The sequence below is a fragment of the Oncorhynchus masou genome, chromosome 27, assembly GCF_036934945.1.
Source record: "Oncorhynchus masou masou isolate Uvic2021 chromosome 27, UVic_Omas_1.1, whole genome shotgun sequence".
NCBI classification, from domain to species: Eukaryota; Metazoa; Chordata; class Actinopteri; order Salmoniformes; family Salmonidae; genus Oncorhynchus; species Oncorhynchus masou.
Window position 1 is genome coordinate 41657506 of NC_088238.1, and position 24367 is coordinate 41681872.

Below are 24367 nucleotides of genomic sequence, written 5' to 3' on the forward strand. Positions count from 1 at the left end.
TCTTGTTTAGTTACACAAACTGAAGAAAAGAAAATTTTACATAAATCAAACATAGTAAACAAAATAGCACAAGAAAACACTTAGGATACATAACACATGGAAAGCTCTTTTGCCTATATTCTGGAATCATTTTCAGCACGGGAAAGCTCCTGTGATGACAGTTAGGTGTCACTTCGTAACGAGTGCACTGCATGGCGTTTTGGGAAACGGGTGTGACATCTGTCGCTAAGCCTAAGTTCCAACGCTAAATCGGGAAACCGGGCCCTGATCACTACTGAAAAGCCGCCGTAGTCTGGCTGAAGTTTTGTAACTACTTATTCACTATACAAACAAGCACTAGAAGCTCTGACTATTGAACAGATGTTGTAGTGAATCTATAGTATTTTGACTACTTATTTACTAAATCAACAAGTTGTAAAATCTCTACCTGATTACTACAGGAAACACTAGTGTTTTCTTATTGAACCCTACTTTTGTATCTTGAATAGTGCATAAACTACACAATTCCTAAGTCTCTACATAGTCACTACTGCACAAATATGTTTTGTGTAGTGATTAAGTAGTACTTTTTTTCACAACGGTCAACACCACCACTCTGGTCTACATTTACATTTAAGTCATTTAGCAGACGCTCTTATCCAGAGCGACTTACAAATTGGTGAATTCACCTTCTGACATCAGTGGAACAGCCACTTTACAATAGTGCATCTAGAAGGCCCAGTCCATCATTGAGACAGTGGTCCCACCCATACAGGGCGTTTTCCCCAAGCAGTGCCCGAGAAAGGGCCGTAATATTATCAAGGACCCCACACATCCCAGCCACGGACTGTTCACTCCCTTAAATGTCGGGCAGATGGTATCAGAGCGTTGTGTCTCGAGCCGCCAGGCTCAGAGACAGTTTCTACCCAGCAGCCATCAGACTGCTGAACACCTGAACTGGCACTGACCACTAACAGCTCCTTTGCACCGACTCGCCACACCGTGGCACACATGCACGTACACCATGACTGCTGCTACTACTCACCATCAACTTATTATTGCTTAACCATTGCATAATGCAACACTTTGCTCTCCACATTCCCCTCCCCTAACACACGTGTAAATATTCTATTGTAAACAAGTTTGAGTGGCCTCCTTGTATTTATATTTATTTATTCTATTGTTATTCAATTGAGCCTTTATTTGTATTATTGTTATACTTGTATTCTATTGTTGTTGCATTGTCAAGGTGAACCTGCAAGTAAGCATTTTATTGTACACCATGTAGATCCTGTGCATTTAAAATTTAAAAAGGCACTCGCACATCTGCGCCATCTTTGTTGCAGGTGCATGGTAACAGTTGAATAAGATAAGATAGAAGAAGAAACCCGCACACTGCTCTTGCTAGCATCACCGCTCTTTATTAAGCTTTACGTATCGGCCTCAAAGCTCTAACGAAGGCCTTGAGGCTGATACGTAAAGCTTAATAAAGAGCAATGATACTAGCAAGAGCAGTGTGCGGGGTTTCTTCTTTTTTCTTATCCTGTGCACATGACAAAAACTTAAAACTTGAACTTTTATTCCCATCTAACAGAAGACGTTATGTCCTAATTTTCTTTCTTTCCGCTTTTGTCCTGATTTCTTTCTTTGTGGACGTTATTCACGTATTTCAGCAGATGAGCCTTACGAATGAATGTTTACCCACAAACTGAGCAACTGTGTGCTTATCACCTGTGTGAGTCCATATATTCCTCCACCCTTAAACCGTTTAGCTGTGACGACTGCTCTCCTGTAGGAGTCCGTAAATGATCAGGTAGTTTGATTGCGACTGAAACATTTCCCACAGTCACCACAGCTAAATATTTTCTCTCCTGTGTGAGTCAACATATGCTTCCCTAGGTCACCCTTCTGCCGGAATCTTTTCCCACAGTCGCCACAGCTAAACGGTTTCTCTCCTGTGTGAGTCCGTATATGCCTCCCTAGGGCTCCCCTTTGACTGAAGGTTTTCCCACAGACGCCACAGCTAAACGGTTTCTCTCCTGTGTGAGTCCGTATATGTTCAGTTAGGTACTCTTTGCGGTTGAAACTTTTCCCACAGTCACTACAGCTGAATGGTTTCTCTCCTTTGTGAGTCTTCATGTGCCTGGACAGATCTCCTTTGTATCTGAAGGTCTCACCACAAACAAGGCAGGGTTTCCCACCCTGACAGAGTCGAACATGGGTCTTCAGTTTACAGGTGGAGTTGTAGTGTTTTTTGCATAAGCGGCATTCACTCTTCTTGGGGTGAGTCAAATGCCTCTGCAGGTCAGCTTTCAGAGCAAATGTTTCACCACAGTCATGGCAGCAGTGAATATGTATAGATGTGGTGCTGGGTTTAGAACGCCGTTCCCCCAATGGTGCGTTGGCATCCATTGGTGGGCTGCTGTAAAGTCCTACTGGGTGGCTGCTTACGGCTGAGCTGTGTCCGGAGGCATTGTTTTGATCACTTGGACGGTCACAAGGAATGTCAAGACCCTTCAGGTTGGTAACAGTGCCACAAGGTTTGAGATCCACTGGTGTAGAGTCACGCTCTCTGTTCTCCATAGTCTGGGTTAGGGGAAGAGTTAACGACTGAAGTGAGACCTCCTGATCACATTCACTTTTCACACAGGAAGGAGTAAATTTGAACTCTATGATATCAGGCTCCAGCCCTTGAAGCTGCTCTTCCTCCTGACTGGTCCAGAGTTCCTCCTGTTCCTCTTTAATCTGTGTGTGCCCTGGGTCCTCCTGCCCCAGACTGTGGCTCCACTCCTGCTCACAGTGCTGCTGCTCAGGGGGAACCGCCTCTTCAGAGACAGCAAGAGAGAGCTGCAGGGAGCCTGGAGGGAAGGAGAGGAAGAGCAGAATGAAATAGATCTCTATGATCTATACAGCCTTTAGACGTGCCTGAAGGCAGATAGCGATCTATTTGTTCTCATTCGCACAAGCCCTAGGCCTATAGCCAGTTCACATGCATACTATGAAATACACCATGGCTAATGTGTACCAAACGTTCAGACACTGACTGTTAATAATCCTGACTTTCAATACGGTTTAGATCCACTTTCTGCGTGTCGTTTTAACATGGATTCCCCACAGAGGTGCTTTGCGTTGCGCCTTTGCCTGAACTACGACACTTCCTGAGCTAATGAAAACAAGGTACGGACAACAAACTTTGATTCAATCTTTGTAAAGTTATTTTATGATAATTCAGTTGCGCATTCAAAGTTTCCAAAACTGTTCCGCAGTGAACGATAAATTGTTCTTAGATAGACCGTTTCCAGCCTCGACGTTGCTATGCTGTCCCTTGGTCAACATCGTCATATATATATATATATATATTGATGAAAACCTAGACGTCCCTCGTCTCTCGCAAATGTTGAATAACATTTAATTTGAACTTACTCTACAGACTGTCTCCGTCTCAGGCTGCTGGTATGAACCGCTAACTCCAAAACCAGCTTATTCTGACAGCATTCTGTTGTAGCATTTACTACACAGTAGCAGGACTTGGTTGAGCTTGATGTGCCAGGGCAGCTTGTACACAACCCGAAGCCTGTCTGGTCTCATGTGGTATGAGACTGTAATCCGCTACCATTGAGGTCAAAAGGCTAGGGCAGGGGACTAACAGATCAACGTCAAAACCAAAAATGGCAGACAGCTGGGCATGGGGCTAGCAAACCCCAGCCAATAAAAATGCTATGCTAGAAACGCCGACAACAAATAAAACCAGCTGCATTGAACTTTTAAGACTTATATGTTTAGGCTTTGTTTGAAAAGTTTAAGTAGGAAATTGCATGAATTTTGGACTTTTGGAAAGAGCTCACAGAGCTTGTTTTTCAACTCACAGCTGTCCCCCAGTGTTAGTTATAAAGAGGAGATGGTAATGAAGCAATACAGACCGAATTAAAGTGTTGAGTTTTTGCATGTTCTAGGGTTGGGCGGTATCCAGATTTTCATACTTTCATACGATCCTTCTCTCATCCCAGAATTTACAGTATTAACATAGTACACAAGGGGGCGCAAAAGAACGCACAAGATACCATTTGGCGACTATTACCAGAACACTAACAAAATTTGTCAATTTCAAATTGAGGCTGCTTGCAAAATATGCTAACGAGCGCAAACGAAAATAAACTAAGACAGGCAATCCAGCTCATAAAGTTATACATATATAGGTAGGAGCTACCGAATGTAATTTTTTATTGAGTTTGGATAATTACAAGCAAATGTGAACAAGAGACATGTGCAAATAAACAAAGTTTCAAAAACATGCTGGTCTTAAGGAAGAAAAGTACTAGCTCTGGAGCAGCATGTGTACACGCTGTATCTGTGTGGAGTCTGGAGTCGCTAGGGCAAAGGGCCTGCCTGCTCGGAGAAGATGGGAGAGGAGCGGATGGGCCGAGAACAGAGGAGAAAAAATGCAAGAAAAGTCCTAGACTGTTTTTCAAATGAAAGCCCTCCAAAATATACTGACTTCATCCAGTGTCCAGAAAGATGGATTGGCAATATAGGTACTAGGGTATAGGTACTTATTTTATGACAAGACTGGGGAATTACACAAAAAAAAAACAATGTCACATTAATGCAATTACACAAAATACACAACATGCGCAGCAGCAGATTATATATTTTTTAAATAGCACATTATCCAATTCTCACTTGGAAGCCTTCAGCCTAGTGTATTTACTTCACACAAAGTTACCATAAATTCAAAGAACACAAATAATTGACACTACCGGACTGCACACGTGACCCCAATGCAGCTAATAAACCCTATAGGAAACCCCTTCAGTATAGCCTATAAAATAACGTGTTCGGACAGTCACAAATTTGATAGGCCTATGCACAATTATGTTAACAATTCAGAGAGGTATGAGGTCAAATTCTATTTTCTCCTGTCCTAGAACATAGGCTATTTTCATATCCAGTCCTAATCCCGCTGAAACTCCAAATCCCGACTCCTGTCTCGCATGAAAATTCCCAACTTTATTCTGTAACCCATAGGTTGCATTATCAAGCACGTCTCGACTATGCATGTCAAAATAGCGCTAAAATTTCCCCCGCTTCTCTGCGCTGTCTTGTACTTGCTGCCCATATGACAGCAAGTACAGCTTTTCCCCTTTATTCAGATTACACCTGCTCACTTTCGGTTGTTTGAAAAGGAAATAATCTCCAAAATATCTTTATTTTTTAAACAAGCCTTAGAAGGTTGGTTGCAATTTCAGTTTAATCCACCTGAAAAGACAGAACAAATAATACAACAAATATTGTGGTTAAATTCAAATATTCTTATTGATAAAAAAATTTTTTTTCGAAGAAATGTTTTAAAAAAAGGTATAATTTTTGTGAATGATATCATAAATAGGACTGGTGGAGTTGTCACACATGCAGCTAACACAGACATGGAAATGTCTGCTCTACCCAAAATTACAACCAATTAATTGCAACATTACCACAAAAAAGGAAGAGGCAAGTAAAAAGGGAAAAAAGTAAGGAACTTGTATGTCGGCCCTGTATTAAAAAACACACATGGTTAAAGAAAAGTGTGATAAATAAAAACATATACCAATTTCATTTAAGGACCAAAAAACTGACAGCTGTGCCATATAAATTGCAAAATAGTTGGGAAGAGATTTGCGATGTGCCCATTCCATGGCACATGTTTTATGAACTGATACGCAAAACAACGCCGGATGCAAAACTTCTCATTTTTCAATTTAAATTACTATACAGAATTCTTGCAACTAAGAGAATGTTCTATATATGGGGGGGATACAACCTTCCCAGCTCTGCAGATTCTGCTGTGAGGGGGCAGAGTCATTAGATCATTTATTTTGGTATTGTCCATATGTATCTTGTTTTTGGTCACAGGTCCAGGAAGGGCTGAAGAATTACAACATTTGCCTAGAACTAACACTGCAGACAGCAATACTGGGTGATTTGAAAAGCCATAATCAATCAATAACATAATTATTTTAACGAAAATGTTTATTTTTAATTTACAATCTGTAGAAGCTATGAGAATATATAATAGTCGTTAGTGAAGCATCACAGCACAGTTGAAAATTATATGGCAAATAGAAATCCAAAATGGATGATGTTGAGAGATCGATGGGAGAGGTTGAATGGAGCTGAGGGGTGGGACTAATAGCAAGATAAAACATGTAAAACATACGGGGTCTGTAAAATGTATATATGCTCAGAACTTTTGTGAAATAGCATACAAATAGAAATCAAACTGGATGGACAGAAATAGAGGAAGGACTAAAAACAAAAAATAACTATTGTAAAATAGACTGTGAATGTAAAATGTGTATAAGATTGATAAATTGAAGGTAAAAGCCGAAGTGTTTATTATTTTACTCCAATTGGGGGATCGGTGGTAGGGTTTGCGGAGAATAATAATAAAAGTATATTCTTTTAAAAAGTATGTATGTCTATATAGGTATGTGTATGTACAGTGGGGCAAAAAAGTATTTAGTCAGCCACCAATTGTGCAAGTTCTCCCACTTAAAAAGATGAGGCCTGTAATTTTCATCATAGGTACACTTCAACTATGACAGACAAAATGAGAAGATAGAAAATCCAGAAAATCACATTGCAGGATTTTTAATGAATTTATTTTAAAAAATATGGTGGAAAATAAGTATTTGGTCAATAACAAAAGTTGATCTCAATACTTTGTCATTGCCAACAAAGGGTATATAATAGAGGTCAAACATTTTCTGTAAGTCTTCACAAGGTTCACACACTGTTGCTGGTATTTTGGCCCATTCCTCCATTCAGATCTCCTCTAGAGCAGTGAAGTTTTGGAGCTGTTGCTGGGCAACACGGACTTTCAACTCCCCCCAAAGATTTTCTATGGGTTGAGATCTGGAGACTGGCTAGGCCACTCCAGGACCTTGAAATGCTTCTTACGAAGCCACTCCTTCGTTGCCTGGGAGGTGTGTTTGGGATCATTGTCATGCTGAAAGACCCAGCCATGTTTCATCTTCAATGCCCTTGCTGATGGAAGGAGGTTTTCACTCAAAATCTCACGATACATGGCCCCATTCATTCTTTCCTTTACACGGATCAGTCGTCCTGGTCCCTTTGCAGAAAAACAGCCCCAAAGCATGATGCTTCCACCCCCATGCTTCACAGTAAGTATGGTGTTCTTTGGATGCAACTCAGCATTCTTTGTCCTCCAAACACAACGAGTTGAGTTTTTACCAAAAAGTTTGATTTTGGTTTCATCTGACCATATGACATTCTCCCAATCTTCTTCTGGATCATCCAAATGCTCTCTAGCAAACTTCAGACGGGCTTGGACATGTACTGGCTTAAGCAGGGGGACATGTCTGGCACTGCAGGATTTGAGTCCCTGGCGGCGTAGTGTGTTACTGATGGTAGGCTTTGTTACTTTGGTCCCAGCTCTCTGCAGGTCATTCACTAGGCACCCCGTGTGGTTCTGGGATTTTTGCTCACCGTTCTTGTGATCATTTTGACCACACGGGGTGAGATCTTGCGTGGAGCCCCAGATTGAGGGAGATTATCAGTGGTCTTGTATGTCTTCCATTTCGTAATAATTGCACACACAGTTGATTTCTTCAAACCAAGCTGCTTGCCTATTGCAGATTCAGTCTTCCCAGCCTAGTACAGGTCTACAATTTTGCTTCTGGTGTCCTTTGACAGCTCTTTGGTCTTAGCCATAGTGGAGTTTGGAGTGTGACTGAGGTTGTGGACAGGTGTCTTTTATACTGATAACAAGTTCAAACAGGTGCCATTAATACAGGTAACGAGTGGAGGACAGAGCCTCTTAAAGAAGAAGTTACAGGTCTGTGAGAGCCAGAAATCTTGCTTGTTTGTAGGTGACCAAATACTTATTTTCCCTCTGAAAATTACAGGCCTCACTCATCTTTTTAAGTGGGAGAACTTGCACAATTGGTGGCTGACTAAATACTTTTTTGCCCCACTGTATATATGTGTATATGTATGCATGTGTGTATGGATATATATATTTACCCAAAAGATATGGGGGATTGGAAATGATGCAGACAATTACATTGATGGAACCAATACTCTTTCTGCAATATTTAGCTGATCCACCCCTTTAAAAACAAAACAACAACTGTATAACCAACGCTTTACAAATACATCCTGCCAGATCACTTATGTGAGGCATATAATTACGTCTATATTGGTAGAATTCTCACATCATATGCATGTGAGAATATGTTATATGTACACTATATATACACAAAAGTATGTGGACACCCCTTCAAATTAGTGGATTCTGCTTTTTCAGCCACACCAGTTGCTGACACACCAGTTGCTGTGTATAAAATCGAGCACCCAGCCATGCATTCTCCATAGACAAACACTGACAGTAGAATGGCCTTACTGAAGAGCTCAATGACTTTCAACGTGGCACCATCATAGGATGTCATCTTTCCATCAAGTTAGTTTATCAAATTTCTGCCCTGCTAAAGCTACACCGGACAACTGTTAGTGTTTTTATGGTGAAGTGGCAACGTCTAGGAACAACAACGGCTCAGTCGCAAAGTGATAAGCCACACAAGTTCACAGAACGGGAGTTCCAAGCAGAACAGGAGTTCCAAGCCTACCGAGTTCCAAGCTGCCTCTGGAAGCAACGTCAGCACAAGAACTGTTCGTTCGGAGCTTCATAAAATGGGTTTCCATGGCCGAGAAGCCACACACAAGCCTAGGATCACTATGCGCAATGCCAAGCGTTGGCGTGGCGTAAAGTTCGCCGCCATTGGACTCTGGAACAGTGTAAACGCGGTCTCTGGAGTGATTAATCACGCTTCACCATCTGGCAGTCCGACGGACAAATCTGGGTTTGGCGGATGCCAGGAGTATGCTACCTGCCCCAAAACATAGTGCCAACTGTAAAGTTTGGTGGAGGAGGAATAATGGTCTGGGCTAGGCGCTATAGTTCAAGTGAAGGGAAATCTTAATCCTATAGCATACATTGACATTCTAGACAATTCTGTGCTTCCAACTTTGTGGCAACAGTTTGGGGAAGGCCCTTTCCTGTTCCAGCATGACAATTCTCCTATGCACAAAGCGAGATCGGTGTGGAAGAACTTGACTGGCCTGCACAGCGCCCTGACCTCACTAATGCTCTCGTGGCTATATCAAAGCAAGTATCCAAAGCGATGTTCCAACATCTAGTGGAAAGCCTTCCCAGAATAGAAAAAGGCTGTTATAGCAGCAAATGGGGGACCAACTCCATATTAATGCCAATGATTTTGGAATGAGATGTTCAACAAGCAGGTGTCCACATACCTTTGGTAATGCAGTGTATATATAGCTGCGTTTTCCATTAGCTAAGCCGTAAATTGGGTATATTCCATTCCAATGATTTGTTTACTATTGACATTTTCCACAGGAAACCTTGTCTTGTTTCTGGTGGAAAAAGGCATTCATGTGCTATCGAACACAATGATGTTTTCAAACAGCAAGACCAAGATCAACATGGCAGTGTTGCCATTGATTTATCAAAGTTGTTCTTTATAACGTCTAAATAAAACATGTCTAGTGCAACCCCCATATCAAATCAAATTGTATTTGTCACATGCGCCGAATACAACAGGTGTAGACGTTATAGTGAAATGCTTACTTAACTGCATTGTTGGTTTAGGGCTTGTAAGAAAAGGAAAAGTAAGAGATAAAAATAACAAATATTTAAAGAGCAGCATTAAATAACAGTAGCGGGGCTATAAACAGGGGGTACCGGTACAGAGTCAACATGCCAATGTGCGGGGGCTCCGGTGACGAGGTAATTATGTACCTGTAGGTAGTTATTAAGGTGGCTATGCATAGATAACAGCACAGAGTAGCAGCAGTGTGGGGAGGGGGGGCAATGCAAATAGTCACACACTCAAATTTTGAAAAGACTTGACAAAAGTGTTCTGCTCAAACTCACCCATTCACTTTCAATGTAAGGAAAGCGAGAGAAACGGAGTGGGTGGGGAACTTTGAGCGATGCGAGCATGGGCGAGTGAGCTGAACAGGGCGGGACTAAAGTTGGGGAAAGCTGAACGTTGTGCAAATCCTGCCCGATATTGCAGTGCAAGTGACCAATCAAAGCTCACCATAGCCTCCATCCCCAAATGGATTGGCTGACAATGGCTGTTGATAGGTAGCACTACCTAGTTTGCTTGCTAGCTTGTTAACGTTAGCACCCACATGAGGTCGCTAGGCGAGTGTTGATTGTATAGTGTATCTTACGCTAACGGAGCGCAACGGAGTACGTGAAGGTGGTTTTAAATTACAAAATGGCTGGCCCTTTGCAGTACGTAGTCCTGCCTATGTTGTTTGCATAGTCCTCCTACAGAGTTTTCTTTCACTCAAATATTGAAACGAGACCTCGCAATTCCTTGTGCAGCAGCGGGGGCAGTGTTGAGTAGTATGAAGCTCTGTATTTTAGACCAAACTCACTTTGGTTGAAAATGGAACCAGGAAAATTGATTTTGTTCTTCTTTTTGCACAAAGAAAATAATTCTAAATATATCAAATTGGCCCATTGTCACAAATCAACTTCAAATTCACTTCAACATTGCTCTATCTTGATTTAGCTTAGCATTAAATAAGCAGCCTATTTTGCATTGACAACCAAATATAATCTCTGCGACTGTTCAGGGGAAATGAAAACATAAGTGCTATTCTGGATCCTTGGGACATACCTACCCTAAACCCTAACCCTGAGGGGAGAGTGGGGTAAGTTAGGCATTTTTTTTTAACATTCAGCATTATCTACATACACTACCATTCAAGAGTTTAGGGGAAACAGCAGATTTTTTTTATCTACTGGCATTATCATCAACCATCACTCCAGTGTTCCAATGGCACATTGTATTAGCTAATCCAAGTATATCATTTTAAAAGGCTAATTGATCATTAGAAAAACCTTTTGCAATTATGTTAGCACAGCTGAAAACTGTTTTTCTGATTACAGAAGCAATATAACTGGCCTTCTTTCGACAAGTTGAGTATCTGTAGCATCAGCATTTGTGGGTTCGATTACAGGCTTGAAATGGCCTTTCTTCGGAAACTCGTCATTCTATTCTTGAGAAGTGAAGGCTACTTCATGTGAGAAACTACCAAGAAACTTTAGATCTCGTACAAGCCTATGTACACCACTCCATTCACAGAACAGCGCAAACTGGCACTAACCAGAATAGAAAGAGGAGTGGGAGGCCCCGGTGAACAACTGAGCAAGAGGACAAGTACATTAGTGTCTAGTTTGAAAAACAGAGTCCTCAACTGGCAGCTTCATTAAATAGTACCCGTAAAACACAAGTCTCAATGTCAACTTCTAGGCAGAGTTCCTCTGTCCAGTGTCTTTTGCCCATCTTAATCTTTTCTTTTTATTGGCCAGTCTGAGATATGAATTTTTCTTTGCAACTCTGCCTAGAAGGCCAGCATCCCAAAGTTTCCACTCCTCTCCTCTTTTGTAAGTCCTCTTCACTGTTGACATTGAGACGTGAAAAACCCAACAGAGCTGCAGTTCCTGACACACTCAAACCAGTGTGCCTGGCACCTACTACTATACCCCCCACTTGTATCATTCACCCTCTGAATGGCACACATACACAATCCATGTCTCAAGGCTTAATAATAACCTTTTTTTTTTACCTGTCTCCTCCCACCTCATCTACACTGATTGAAGTGGATTTAACAAGTGACATCTATAAGGGATCATAGCTTTCACTTGGATTAACCTGGTCAGTCGGTCATGGAAAGAGCAGGTGTTCATAATGTTCAGTACACTTAGTGTATATCAACAGGACAGTATAATTACATAAACTTTTCAAAGCACTGGTATTGAGTTCAGATTTCACCTGAAGCATGTGTACAAGATAAAAATACATGCACGAGACGCAGTCATTCTTGCCGAGCTCTACAAGCGTTTACATGGTTCTGTGCATGCTTCTTCAGGTGATAGAAATCTGAAGCACAACCAGAGCTTTGAAAAGTTAATTATACTTTCCTGTGGATATGACTCACATGCCTACTATCATCGCCCGGACGACCGGTAAAGTAGGTTCAAATATAATTTAATCAACATTCCGGCTTGAAGAGGTTGTGAGAGAAACTTTCCTGATTCAAACGCTCATTCGGGTTTCCAGGCAAGGGCTTAGCTAGCTACACTACACTAAACAAAAATATTAAACGTAACATGTAAAGTGTTGGTTTCATGAGCTGAAATATTTTTTTAAAAATCTCAGAAATGATCCATACACACATATTTCTCTCAAATTTTGAGCACAAATTTGTTTACATCCCTGTTACGGAGCATTTCTCCTTTGGCAAGATAATCCAGCCACCTGACAGGTGTGGCATATCAAGAAGCCAGTGGAGGCTGCTGAGGGGAGGACGGCTCATAATATATGGAACAGAGTCAATGGAATGGCATCTAACACATGGAAACCATGGGTTTGATGTATTTGTTACCATTCCATGGGTTTGATGTATTTGTTACCATTCCACGAACTCCGCTCCAGCCTTTACTGCAAGCCCGTTCTCCCCAATTAAGGTGTCACCAACCGGTGCAAGAAGCTGATTAAACAGCATGATCATTATACTGGTACACCTTGTGCTGGGGACAATAAAAGGCCACTTTACAAAATATGCAGTTTTGCCATACAACACAATGCCACAGAGTTCTCAAGTTTTGAATAAGTGTGCAATTAGCTTGCTGATTGCAAGAATGTCCACCAGAGCTGTTGCCTGATAATTAATGTTAATTTCTCTACCATAAGCTGCCTGCGAAATCGTTTTTGCGAATATGACAGTACTTTCAGACGAACTCACAACAGCAGACCACCTGTAGCCACACCAGCCCTGGACCTCCACATCCGGCTTCTTCACCTGCAAGATCGTCCGAGGGAGGGTGCTGAGAAGTATTTCAGTCAGTAATAAAGCACTTTTGTGGTGGAAAACTCATTTTGATTAGCTGGGCCTGGCTCCTGAGTGCGTGGGCCTGGCTGCCAAGTGGGTGGGCTTATGCCCTCCAAGGCCCACCCATGGCTGTACCCCTGCTCAGTCATGTGACATCCATTGATTTGAGCCCAATTAATTTATTTCAATCGACTTATTTCCTTAAATAATCTGTAACTCAGTAAAATATTTGAAATGGCGGCATGTTGGATTTATATTTTTGTTCAGTTTAGATATTTCAATAAGCTTTTCGTGAAAGACAGTGAAACTTACAATAAAACTGTAATTTAAAATGGATTAAATAGTGCTCACGTTTAGCCTAAACATGTTATTAATTTAATAGGATTGTATCTAGTTATCAGTAGATGTACATACGAACCTATTCCACATAGTTTTATCTCCGGTGTGATTCGCAGCATTCTCCGTAGCCGATCATTCTCCTCCTGGTACTCCACTACCGCTTTCTCAACTGCACCGAAAATCTCCACAGCAGCCTCCGTTAAGCGCTCATTTAAAAAAACACGAAACGACTGTAGTTTAGACATTTTCAGTCGAATGAGAGTTGGGGGGGCAATTTAGTTCGGGCTGTGGGTCTTTCTTTACTACACAAAAAATTGCTAATTTTCTCCTATGGTGTTATGGCTTCTTCTTCTTCTTCGATGGGGTTTAACGGCGAATGGCTTCCAACGTTAATGGCGCCTTACTGCCACCAGCTGGACAGGATATTGAATAAGAAACCACAACAAAAACATTGCGGGAAAGGGGGAAAAACGTCATCATACAAAATTAAACACATCAACTAACAAAATCCATCCCACTTCTTTAATCACAATCCACTAAAAAAATACATCCCTACACAGGCTCAGGGATTTCTTGCACAGTGAAATCACAAAGACCCAAACTTTCAACTGCATTTCACAATGATTCCAATTTTCTTAGACTTGTTCTCCACTTGTGCTGTACAGTTTATGACCATTACAATAAATAATACAAATACCACCTTTTTTAACATATAGCATTGGTCGTGGTGGCTCTACTACCATTGTTTCTTCCCCACCACTTTTTCCTTACAATTTTCTCACTGCCTCCAGATAGGAGACACACTGGACATTCCTGACCCTTGCCACCTCATTCTCCTTCACCCCAACAGGGCACTCCAGGAATTCAGGTGCTTGTTCACCTCCACAGTGGCAGCATTTCACTTTATCTGGCGTACAATACTCTTCCCTTCTGCACACACTTGACACATTAACAAATATTTTGTATTCATGACACTGAAGTGGCTTGTGCACAAAAGCTCTTACATGGTGTCTCATGAATCCTAACTGTATATGTGAATGTATTTTCTCCATCCACCATACAGGTCAGTCGACAGGCAAGTCTTGCTTCTTCTTCTTCTGTGGGTTTTATGACAGACTACAATCCAAATGGTTTATTACTGCCACCAACTGGACAGGGTTGAAAAAAAACTATGTAAAAAAATCAAACCCATATATGATAGGAAAAACAAACTTAATCCACCCAAAATACAACAATTTAAAAAAAACATTGTCAAAAACAAATCCCCAAAACTCCCACTTCTTCCTTCCTTTAGATCTCCATATCTCCCTTCTCAAGCTCGATAACCTGAGAGGGTGTCATGGCTTTAGACAATAATCTATGCAACTCCTCCGCCGAGAATACTTACAGTCCCAGGAACCGTTCTGCTGCATCCACAATGATAACTGTTTTCCTGTAGTTCCTCTCCCCCTTGGCAGGGGCCATTAATCATCATAGCTATAAAGGCCACAAAGTCCACCTTTTTAACCTATAACATATCTGGTTCCTGCTGTTAAATGAATACCCCTGCAGCCTTCGGTGAATGCCCTTCCACCACCATGGACTATTTAGGAGCACCAATCAAACCCTCAACCCTTTTAACAGCTGCTGCATATGAAATGCTCTGGACAGCGCTGACTTTGGCCACCTCATTCTCTTTCACCATTATTGGGCATTCCAAAGACGTGGCTTCATGGTTCCCAACACAATTGCAACATGTCACATTTTCATCACTTTTAAAACACATGTTAAGATCTTTTCCACAACTTGTCTTCTTGATCTTGTCTTCTCCCTTCTGCAAACACTTGAAACATGTCAAAAAGCTTTACAATGATAACACTGCATTGGTCTTGGAACAAATACTTTGACTCAGTAGTCTACACTTGAGTAGGGCAAGACTCCATATAAAAAAAACAAAATAACAGACTTCACTTTTTCTTAATTCACCACACGATTCATCCAACGAGCATCAAATCACTCCAATCCCTGCAACATCGACTTCCCACGAAACGCCATAGTACCCCCATTGAGGGGTTCCCTGTTCCCGAAGAGACACACAGAACACATCAAACTTCTCAAATCTGATGAGACGCAACACACCCTCCTTCTGGTACAGCAACTGCTCCACCTGCAACCGCAGGGCTCTCCAGAGGGTGGTGCAGTCTGCCCAACACATTATCGATAGAATACTAACTGCCCTCCAGGACAGCTACAGCACCCGATGTCACAGGAAGGCCAAAATGCTCATCAAGGACATCAACCACCCAAGCCACTGCCTGTTCCCCCCGTTATCATCCAGAAGGTGAGGTCAGTACAGCTGCATCAAAGCTGGGACCGAAAGACTGAAAAACAGCTTCTATCTCAAGGTCATCAGACTGTTAAATAGCCATCACATGGAGGCTTCCACCCGGTTACTCAACCCTGCACCTTAGAGGCTGCTGTCCCATGTACATAGACATGGAATCACTGGTAACTTTAATAATGGAACACTAGTCACTTTAATAATGTTGACATACTAGTCTTCTCACATCAACACCATTATCCCAGAAACCCTAGACCTACTACAATTTGCATACCACCCTAACAGATCTACAGATGATCCACAGAAGAAGAGGCAAAAACAGACGTACCCCCATCGCGACGTCCCCCAAAGGCTAACTTGCTCGCCCCGGTCTACTAACTGCTAGCCTGCCTGCTCCGGTCTGCTGACTGCTAGCCCCTGCTAACTGCTTGCTTGATAGCCCGGTCTGCTAACTGCTAGCTTGCCAGCCCCGGTCTGCTAACTGCTAGCTTGTTTAGCCACGGCCTACTAACTGTTAGCTTGGCCAGCCACTCATTGGACCCATATGTTCACTTGGCTACGCATACCTCTCTCTAATATCAATATGCCTTGTCCATTACTGTCCTGGTTAGTGATTACTGTCTAATTTCACTGTAGAGCCTCTAGCCCTGCTCAATATGCCTTAACCAACCATGTTGTTCCACCTCCTACATATGCGATGACATCACCTGGTTTAAACGTCTCTAGAGACTATATCCCTCTCATCATTACTCAATGCCTAGGTTTACCTCCAATGTACTCACTTCCTACCTTACCTTTGTCTGTACACTATGCCTTGAATCTATGCTATCGTGTCCAGAAACCTGCTCCAGAAACCGTGCTAGACGGCCAGTTCATATAGCTTTTAGCCGTACCCTTATCCTACTTCTCCTCTGTTCCTCTGGTGATGTAGGGGTTAATCCAGGTCCTGCAGTGCCTAGCTCCACTCCCACTCCCAGGTGCTTTCATTTGTTGACTTCTGTAACCGTAAAAGCCTTGGTTTCATGCATGTTAACATTAGAACATTAGTGCCACAGGGTTCAATTCTTGGACCGACTCTCTTCTCTGTATACATCAATGATGTCGCTCTTGCTGCTGGTGAGTCTCTGATCCACCTCTACGCAGACGACACCATTCTGTATACTTCTGGCCCTTCTTTGGACACTGTGTTAACAACCCTCCAGGCAAGCTTCAATGCCATACAACTCTCCTTACGTGGCCTCCAATTGCTCTAAAATACAAGTAAAACTAAATGCATGCTCTTCAACTGATCGCTACCCGCACCTACCCGCCTGTCCAACATCACTACTCTGGACGGCTCTGATTTAGAATACGTGGACAACTACAAATACTTAGGTGTCTGGTTAGACTGTAAACTCTCCTTCCAGACCCATATCAAATATCTCCAATCCAAAGTTAAATCTAGAATTGGCTTCCTATTTCGCAACAAAGCATCCTTCACTCATGCTGCCAAACATACCCTTGTAAAACTGACCATCCTACCAATCCTCGACTTTGGCGATGTCATTTACAAAATAGCCTCCAATACCGTACTCAACAAATTGGATGCAGTCTATCACAGTGCAATCCGTTTTGTCACCAATGCCCCATATACTACCCACCATTGCAACCTGTACACTCTCGTTGGCTGGTCCTCGCTTCATACTCGTCGCCAAACCCACTGGCTCCATGTCATCTACAAGACCCTGCTAGGTAAAGTCCCCCCTTATCTCAGCTCGCTGGTCACCATAGCATCTCCCACCTGTAGCACACGCTCCAGCAGGTAGATCTCTCTAGTCACCCCCAAAACCAATTCTTTCTTTGGCCGCCTCTCCTTCCAGTTCTCTGCTGCCAATGACTGGAACGAACTACAAAAAGCACTGAAACTGGAAACACTTATCTCCCTCACTAGCTTTAAGCACCAACTGTCAGAGCAACTCACAGATTACTGCACCTGTACATAGCCCACCTATATTTTAGCCCAAACAACTACCTCTTTCCCTACTGTATTTAATTTATTTATTTTGCTCCTTTGCACCCCATCATTTTTATTTCTACTTTGCACATTCGTCCATTGCAAATCTACCATTCCAGTGTTTTACTTGCTATATTGTATTTACTTTGCCACCATTGCCTTTTTTTGCCTTTACCTCCCTTATCTCACCTCATTTGCTCACATCGTATTTAGACTTGTTTATACTGTATTATTGACTGTATGTTTGTTTTGCTCCATGTGTAACTCTGTGTCGTTGTATGTGTCGAACTGCTTTGCTTTATCTTGGCCAGGTCGCAATTGTAAATGAGAACTTGTTTTCAACTTGCCGACCTGGTTAAATAAAGGTGAAATAAATAAATAAATAAAAGAAGCCTACTCCCTATATTTGTTTTACTCACTGGTTTAGCACACTCTGATGATGCCTGGCTATTCTGAAATAAGCATGCCCCATTCAAAAAAATGTAGAACTAGAAATAGATATAGTCCGTGGTTCACTCCAGACCTGTCTGCCCTTGACCAGCACAAAAACATCCTGTGGCGTTCTGCAATAGCATCGAATAGCCCCCATGATATGCAACTTTTCAGGGAAGTTAGGAACAAATATACACAGGCAGTTAGGAAAGCGAAGGCTAGCTTTTTCAAACAGAAATTTGCATCCTGTAGTACCAACTCAAAAAGGTTCTGGGACACTGTAAAGTCCATGGAGAATAAGAGCACCATCTCCCAGCTGCCCACTGCTCTGAGGCTAGGAAACACTGTCACCACCAATAAATCCACTATAATTGAGAATTTCAATAAGCATTTTTCTACGGCTGGCCATGCTTTCCACCTGGCTACGCCTACCCCGGTCAACTGCCCGGCACCCTCCACAGCAACCTGCCAAAGCCCCCACCATTTCTCCTCCAAATCCAGATGTCTGATGTTCTGAAAGAGCTGCAAAATCTGGACAACTACAAATCAGCCGGGCTAGACAATCTGGACCCTCTCTTTCTAAAATTATCTGACGAAATTGTTGCAACCCCTATTACTAGCCTGTTCAACCTCTCTTTCGTATCGTCTGAGATTCCCAAATATTGGAAAGCTGCCGCGGTCATCCCCCTCTTTAAACGGGGTGACACTCTAGACCCAATCTGCTACAGACCTATATCTATCCTACCTTCTCTTTCTAAGGTCTTCAAAAGTCAAGTTAACAAACAGATTTACCGACCATTTCGAATCCCACTGTACCTTCTCCGCTATGCAATCTGGTTTCAGAGCTGGTCATGGGTGCACCTCAGCCACGCTCAAGGTCCTAAACGACATCATAACCGCCATCGATAAGAGACATTACTGTGCATCCGTATTCATCGACCTGGCGAAGGCTTTCGACTCTGTCAATCACCACATTCTTATTGGCATACTCGACAGCCTTAGTTTCTCAAATGATTGCCTCGCCTGGTCTACCAACTACTTCTCTGATAGAGTTCAGTGTGTCAAATTGGAGGGCCTGTTGTCCGAACCTCTGGCAGTCTCTATGGGGGTGCCACAGGGCTCAATTCTCGGGCCAACTCTCTTCTCTGTATACATCAATGATGTCGCTCTTGCTGCTGGTGATTCTCTGATCCACCTCTACGCAGACGACACCATTCTGTACACATCTGGCCCTTCTTTGGACACTGTGTTAACTAACCTCCAGACGAGCTTCAATGCCATACAACTCTCCTTCCGTGGCCTCCAACTGCTCTTAAATGCAAGTAAAACTAAATGCATGCTTTTCAACCGATCACTGCCCGCAGTTGCAAATGAGAACTTGTTCTCAACTACCCTACCTGGTTAAATAAAGGTGAAATTTAAAAAAATATTTAAAAAATGATATAATCACCATTGCACTGCCCATTCCCACATGGACAAAAGGAGCACCTATGTGAGAATGTGATTAATTGACTACAGCTCAACGTTCAACACCATAGTGCCCTCAAGGCTCATCAATAAGCTAAGGACCCTGGGACTAAACACCTCCCTTTGCAACTGGATCCTGGACTTCCTGACGGGCAGCCCCTCCGGTGGTAAAGGTAGGTAACAACACATCAGTCATTCTGATCCTCAACACAGGGGGCCCATCAGGGGTGCGTGCTCAATCACTTCCCTGTTCACTCATGACTGCATGGCCAGGCAAGACTCCAACACCATCATTAAGTTTGCCGATGACACAACAGTGGTAGGCCTGATCACCGACAACGACGAGACAGCCTATAGGGAGGAGGTCAGAGACCTGACTGTGTCGTGCCAGGACAACAACCTCTCCCTCAACGTGACCAAGACAAAGGAGATGATTGTGGACTACAGGAAAAAGAGGACAGAGCACGCCTCCACTCTCATCGATGGGGCTGCAGTGTAGCAAGTTGAGAGCTTCAAGTTCCTTGGTGTCCACATCACCAACAAACTAACATGGTCCAAGCACACCATGACAGTCATGAAGAGGGCACTGCAAACCTATTCCCCCTCAAGAGACTGAAAAGATTTGTCATGGGTCCTCAGTTCCTCAAAAGGTTCTACAGCTGCACCATCAAGAGCATCCTGACTGGTTGCATCACAGCCTGGTATGGCAACTGCTCGGCCTCCGACCGCAAGGAACTTCAGAGGGTAGTGCGAACGACCCAGTTACATCAAGCTTCCTGCCATCCAGGACCTTTATACCAGGCTGTGTCAGAGGAAGAACCTAAAAATTGTTAAAGACTCCAGCCACCCTAGTCATAGACTGTTCTCTCTGCTACCGCACCGCAAGTGGTACTGGAGCACCAAGTCTAGGTCCAAGAAGCCTCTAAACAGCTTCTACCCCCAAGTCATAAGACTGCTGAACATCCAATTAAATGGCTACCCAGGCTATTTGCATCCTCCCCGTTTAGACCTCTGCTACTCTCTGTTGTTATAATCTATGCATCCTCACTTTAATAACTCTACCTACATGTACATATCACCTCAACTAACTGGTACCCCTGCACATTGACTCTGTACTGGTAACCCCCTGTATATAGTCTCGCTATTGTCATTTATTGCTTCTCTGTCACAAATCTCTTCGTCGTCTGAGGAGGAGTAGGAAGGACCTGACCAATATGCAGCGTGGTAAGTGTCCATGTTAATTTATTAGACTAAACACACGATACAAAATAACAAAGTGAAAGGAAGAAACGAAACAGTTCTGTCAGTTGAATACACAAAACAACTACCCACCAATCATAGTGGGAACACAGGCTACCTAAGTATGGTTCTCAATCAGAGACAACGATTGACAGCTGCCTCTGATTGGGAACCATACCAGGCCAAAAGCAGAAATATAAAACATAGAACAAAAACATAGAATGCCCACCCCAACTCATGCCCTGACCAACCCAAAGCAGAGACATAAAAAAGGAACTAAGGTCAGGACGTGACACTCTTCCCTAAGCCCCAGACCTCAGACTGGGGCGAAGGTTTACCTTCCAAGGCCCTTCCCTAAGCCCACAGCCAAGACAATGCAGGAGTGGCATCAAGACAAGTCTCTGAATGTTCTTGAGTGGCCCAGCCAGAGCCCGGACTTGAACCCAATCGAACATCTCTGGAGAGACCTGATAATAGCTGTGCAGTATGGCTCCCCATTCAACCTGACAAAGCTTGAGAAGATCTGCAGAGAAGAATGGGATAAACTACCCAAATACATGTGTGCCAAGCTTTTAGTGTCATACCCAAGACTCAATATAATAAGCAGTGGTGGAGAAAGTACCCAATTGTCATGCTTGAGTCAAAGTAAAGATATCTTAATAGAAAATGACTCAAGTAAAAGTCTGAAAGTATGTATTTTAAAATATACTTAAGTATCAAAAGAAAATGTAATTGCTAAAGTATCAAAAGTAAAAGTATAAATAATTCAAGCAAACCAGACGGCACCATATTCCTAATTTTTTTATTTTATTTACGGACTCTAAGACAACATTTACAAACTAATAATGTGTGTTTAGTGAGTTCAGTGAGGCAGTAGATCAGATCAGAGGCAGTAGGGATGACCAGGGATATAAAATATACAGATAAGAATAAGAGATAAAAGTAACAAGTAATTCAAGAGAAGCAGTGTAATAACAATAGCGAGACTATATACAGGGGGGGTACCGATACAGAGTTAATGTGCGGGGGCACCGGTTATTTGAGGTAAGCAAATATTATGGATAGCCATTTGACTAGATGTTCAGGAGTCTTAATGATGGTGTTGGAGATGTGCCTGGGCCGTGCAGTCATGAGTGAACAGCGAGTACAGGAGGGGACTGAGCACGCAACCCTGAGGGGCCCCTGTGTTGAGGATCAGCGTGGCGGATGTGTTGTTACCTACCCTTACCACCTGGTGGCGGCCCGTCAGGAAGTCCAGGATCCAGTTGCAGAGGGAGGTGTTTAGTCCCAGCAGTTTAGTCCCAGCTTATTGATGAGCTTTGAGGGCACTATGTTGTTGAACGCTGAGCTGTAGTCAATGAATAGCATTCTCACATAGATGTTCCTTTTGTCCAGGTGGGAAAGGGCAGTGTGGAGTGCAATGGAGATGGCATCATCTGTGGATCTGTTGGGGCGGTATGCATATTGGAGTGGGTCTAGGGTTTCTGGGTTGATGGTGTTGATGTGAGCCATGACCAGCCTTTCAAGGCTTCATGGCTACAGCTGTGAGTGCTATGGGTTGGTAGTCGTTTAGGCAGGTTACCTTAGTGTTCTAGGGCACAGGGACTGTGGTGGGCTGCTTAAAACATGTTGGTATTACAGACTCAGACAGGCAGAGGTTGAAAATGACATGACGATCACACCAGTGACAATCAATAACAAAACTTTTTTCCTCAATGCAATGTTTTATAAAACCCTCAACAATTATATAAAAAAATTATTATTTGCATTTTATTACTGTTTCAATATTGTAATCACATAATATGGCTTTCCTTTTGATAGATATGGCAAAATGAGGTGTACAGACAGGTGTACAGACAGTGCAGGGATTCTGACCCAGACCTATGATTGTCTGATCCATATAGACTTCAGTGAGAACTTCACTTGCAAGTATGCTTCAGAGATCCAGTCAGTTCACTTCGGGGGAGTCAAACAAGCAAGTGACACTCCACACTGGTGTCCTCTGTGTGGCAGAAGAGCCCCCAATATCCTTCTGCACCATCTCACTCAGCAGAAGGCATGATTCAGCAGCCATATGGGCTCACCTGGATCCTATCCTGGACATGATAAAACACCAGTACCCTTCCGTGCAACACCTTCATTTCTTCAGTGATGGCCCATGCCACACAATATAAACAGAAGGGCAACTTTTACATGGTTTGCACAGAACCTTACAAGAAGTGCTTCCAGGGGACCACGTGGAGCTTTTTTTGAGGCCAGCCACGGATAAGGTGCTCCCGATGGAGTGGGGGGGTTCATTCAAGAGGTCAGCCGACCTCATGGTCCGCTACGGGAGAAACATAACGGATGCAATGTCTTTCTACCAGGAGATGAGGGACTCATACAATGCATACAGCTGCATTAAGTCATCAAGGAAGAGGTGAAAAGAAAGGCACAGTAAACATTTTAAGGATATGATCATTCAATTCCGATGACTCAACCTCAATTATTTCTAATGTTACAACAACAAAAAACAATAGTATAAATGTAAAAATGTCAGGCAATAGAACTTTACACACACACACGTTTAAGGCAAATCATTACTAATCCAAAACAATTTCTTAGTATTATCATTAACATTTTCTGTCTTTGATTACATATGCAAATTACAGACTGAAATTACATTCTGGAAAACCTGAAATGTCATTTAAAATATAAGTAACACAATGTAACACAACATAATGTAACGTAGTAAAAAGATGCAAAATATATTAAGCTGTCATTTATGTTGTATAATGTTAAGGGGTTCACTATTATCTGACTAATTTTAGATTTTTTCAAAAGTATAAAAATGTGTAAAAGTTGGCGGTTCAAAAAGCCACCATTTTCATAGAATGACCCAAGTAAAGGATGACTTGGGTGAATCCATTCTTCATTAAGAGTCGAATGTATTGCATTACTCTATACAGGATTAAATCATTATCGTAAATAAGCAAAAGAAGTGATTTGATTTCAACTAAACGCAGGTAGGCTTAGCTATATTGCAGTTAAAACGATCTCACCTCACTGCACATAATTCAAAACAACACTGTAGGCTACATCGAAACTGTAGCTTATGACTCAAGATCTAAATTAATAATTTGCAAATAAATTCATAAAAAATCCAACAATGTGATTTTCTGGATTCATTTTCTCATTTTGTCTGTCATGGTTGAAGTGTACCTATGATGAAAATTCCAGGCCTCTCTCATCTTTTTAAGTGGGAGAACTTGCACAACTGGTGGCTGACTAAATACTTTTTTGCCCCACTAAGTCACCAACTTCAGTGATATTTGCAATTCATTCCAGTCATTGCCAGTAGAGAACTGAAGGTAGGCGGCCAATGTAGGTGATGGCTTTGGGGATGACCAGTGAAATATACCTGCAGGAGCGCATGCTACGGGTGGGTGTTGCTATGGTGACCAGTGAGCTGAGATAAGGTGGAGCTTTACCTGGCAAAGACTTATAGATGATCTGGAGCCAGTGGGTTTGGTGACGAATATGAAGCGAGGGTCAGCCAACGAGAGCATACAGGTCACAGTGGTGGGTAGTACATGGGGCTTTGGTGACAAAACGGATGGCACTGTGATAGACTGCATCCAGTTTGCTGAGTGAAGTGTTGGAGGCTATTTTGTAAATGGCATCGCCGA

At 42.6% G+C, this 24367-nt stretch overlaps 1 protein-coding gene across 1 annotated transcript; it reads right to left on the bottom strand.

The window, feature by feature from the left end:
• Window positions 1-1489: 1489 nt before the first annotated feature.
• LOC135515352 (zinc finger protein 79-like) lies at window positions 1490-13616 on the bottom strand. The gene is made up of 2 exons (XM_064939026.1): window positions 13328-13616; window positions 1490-2837 (listed from the first exon to the last, which is right to left on the bottom strand). Exons 1-2 carry the CDS (start codon window positions 13491-13493, stop codon window positions 1789-1791), a joined length of 1215 nt encoding a protein of 404 aa, XP_064795098.1. The 5' UTR covers window positions 13494-13616; the 3' UTR covers window positions 1490-1788.
• Window positions 13617-24367: the final 10751 nt, after the last annotated feature.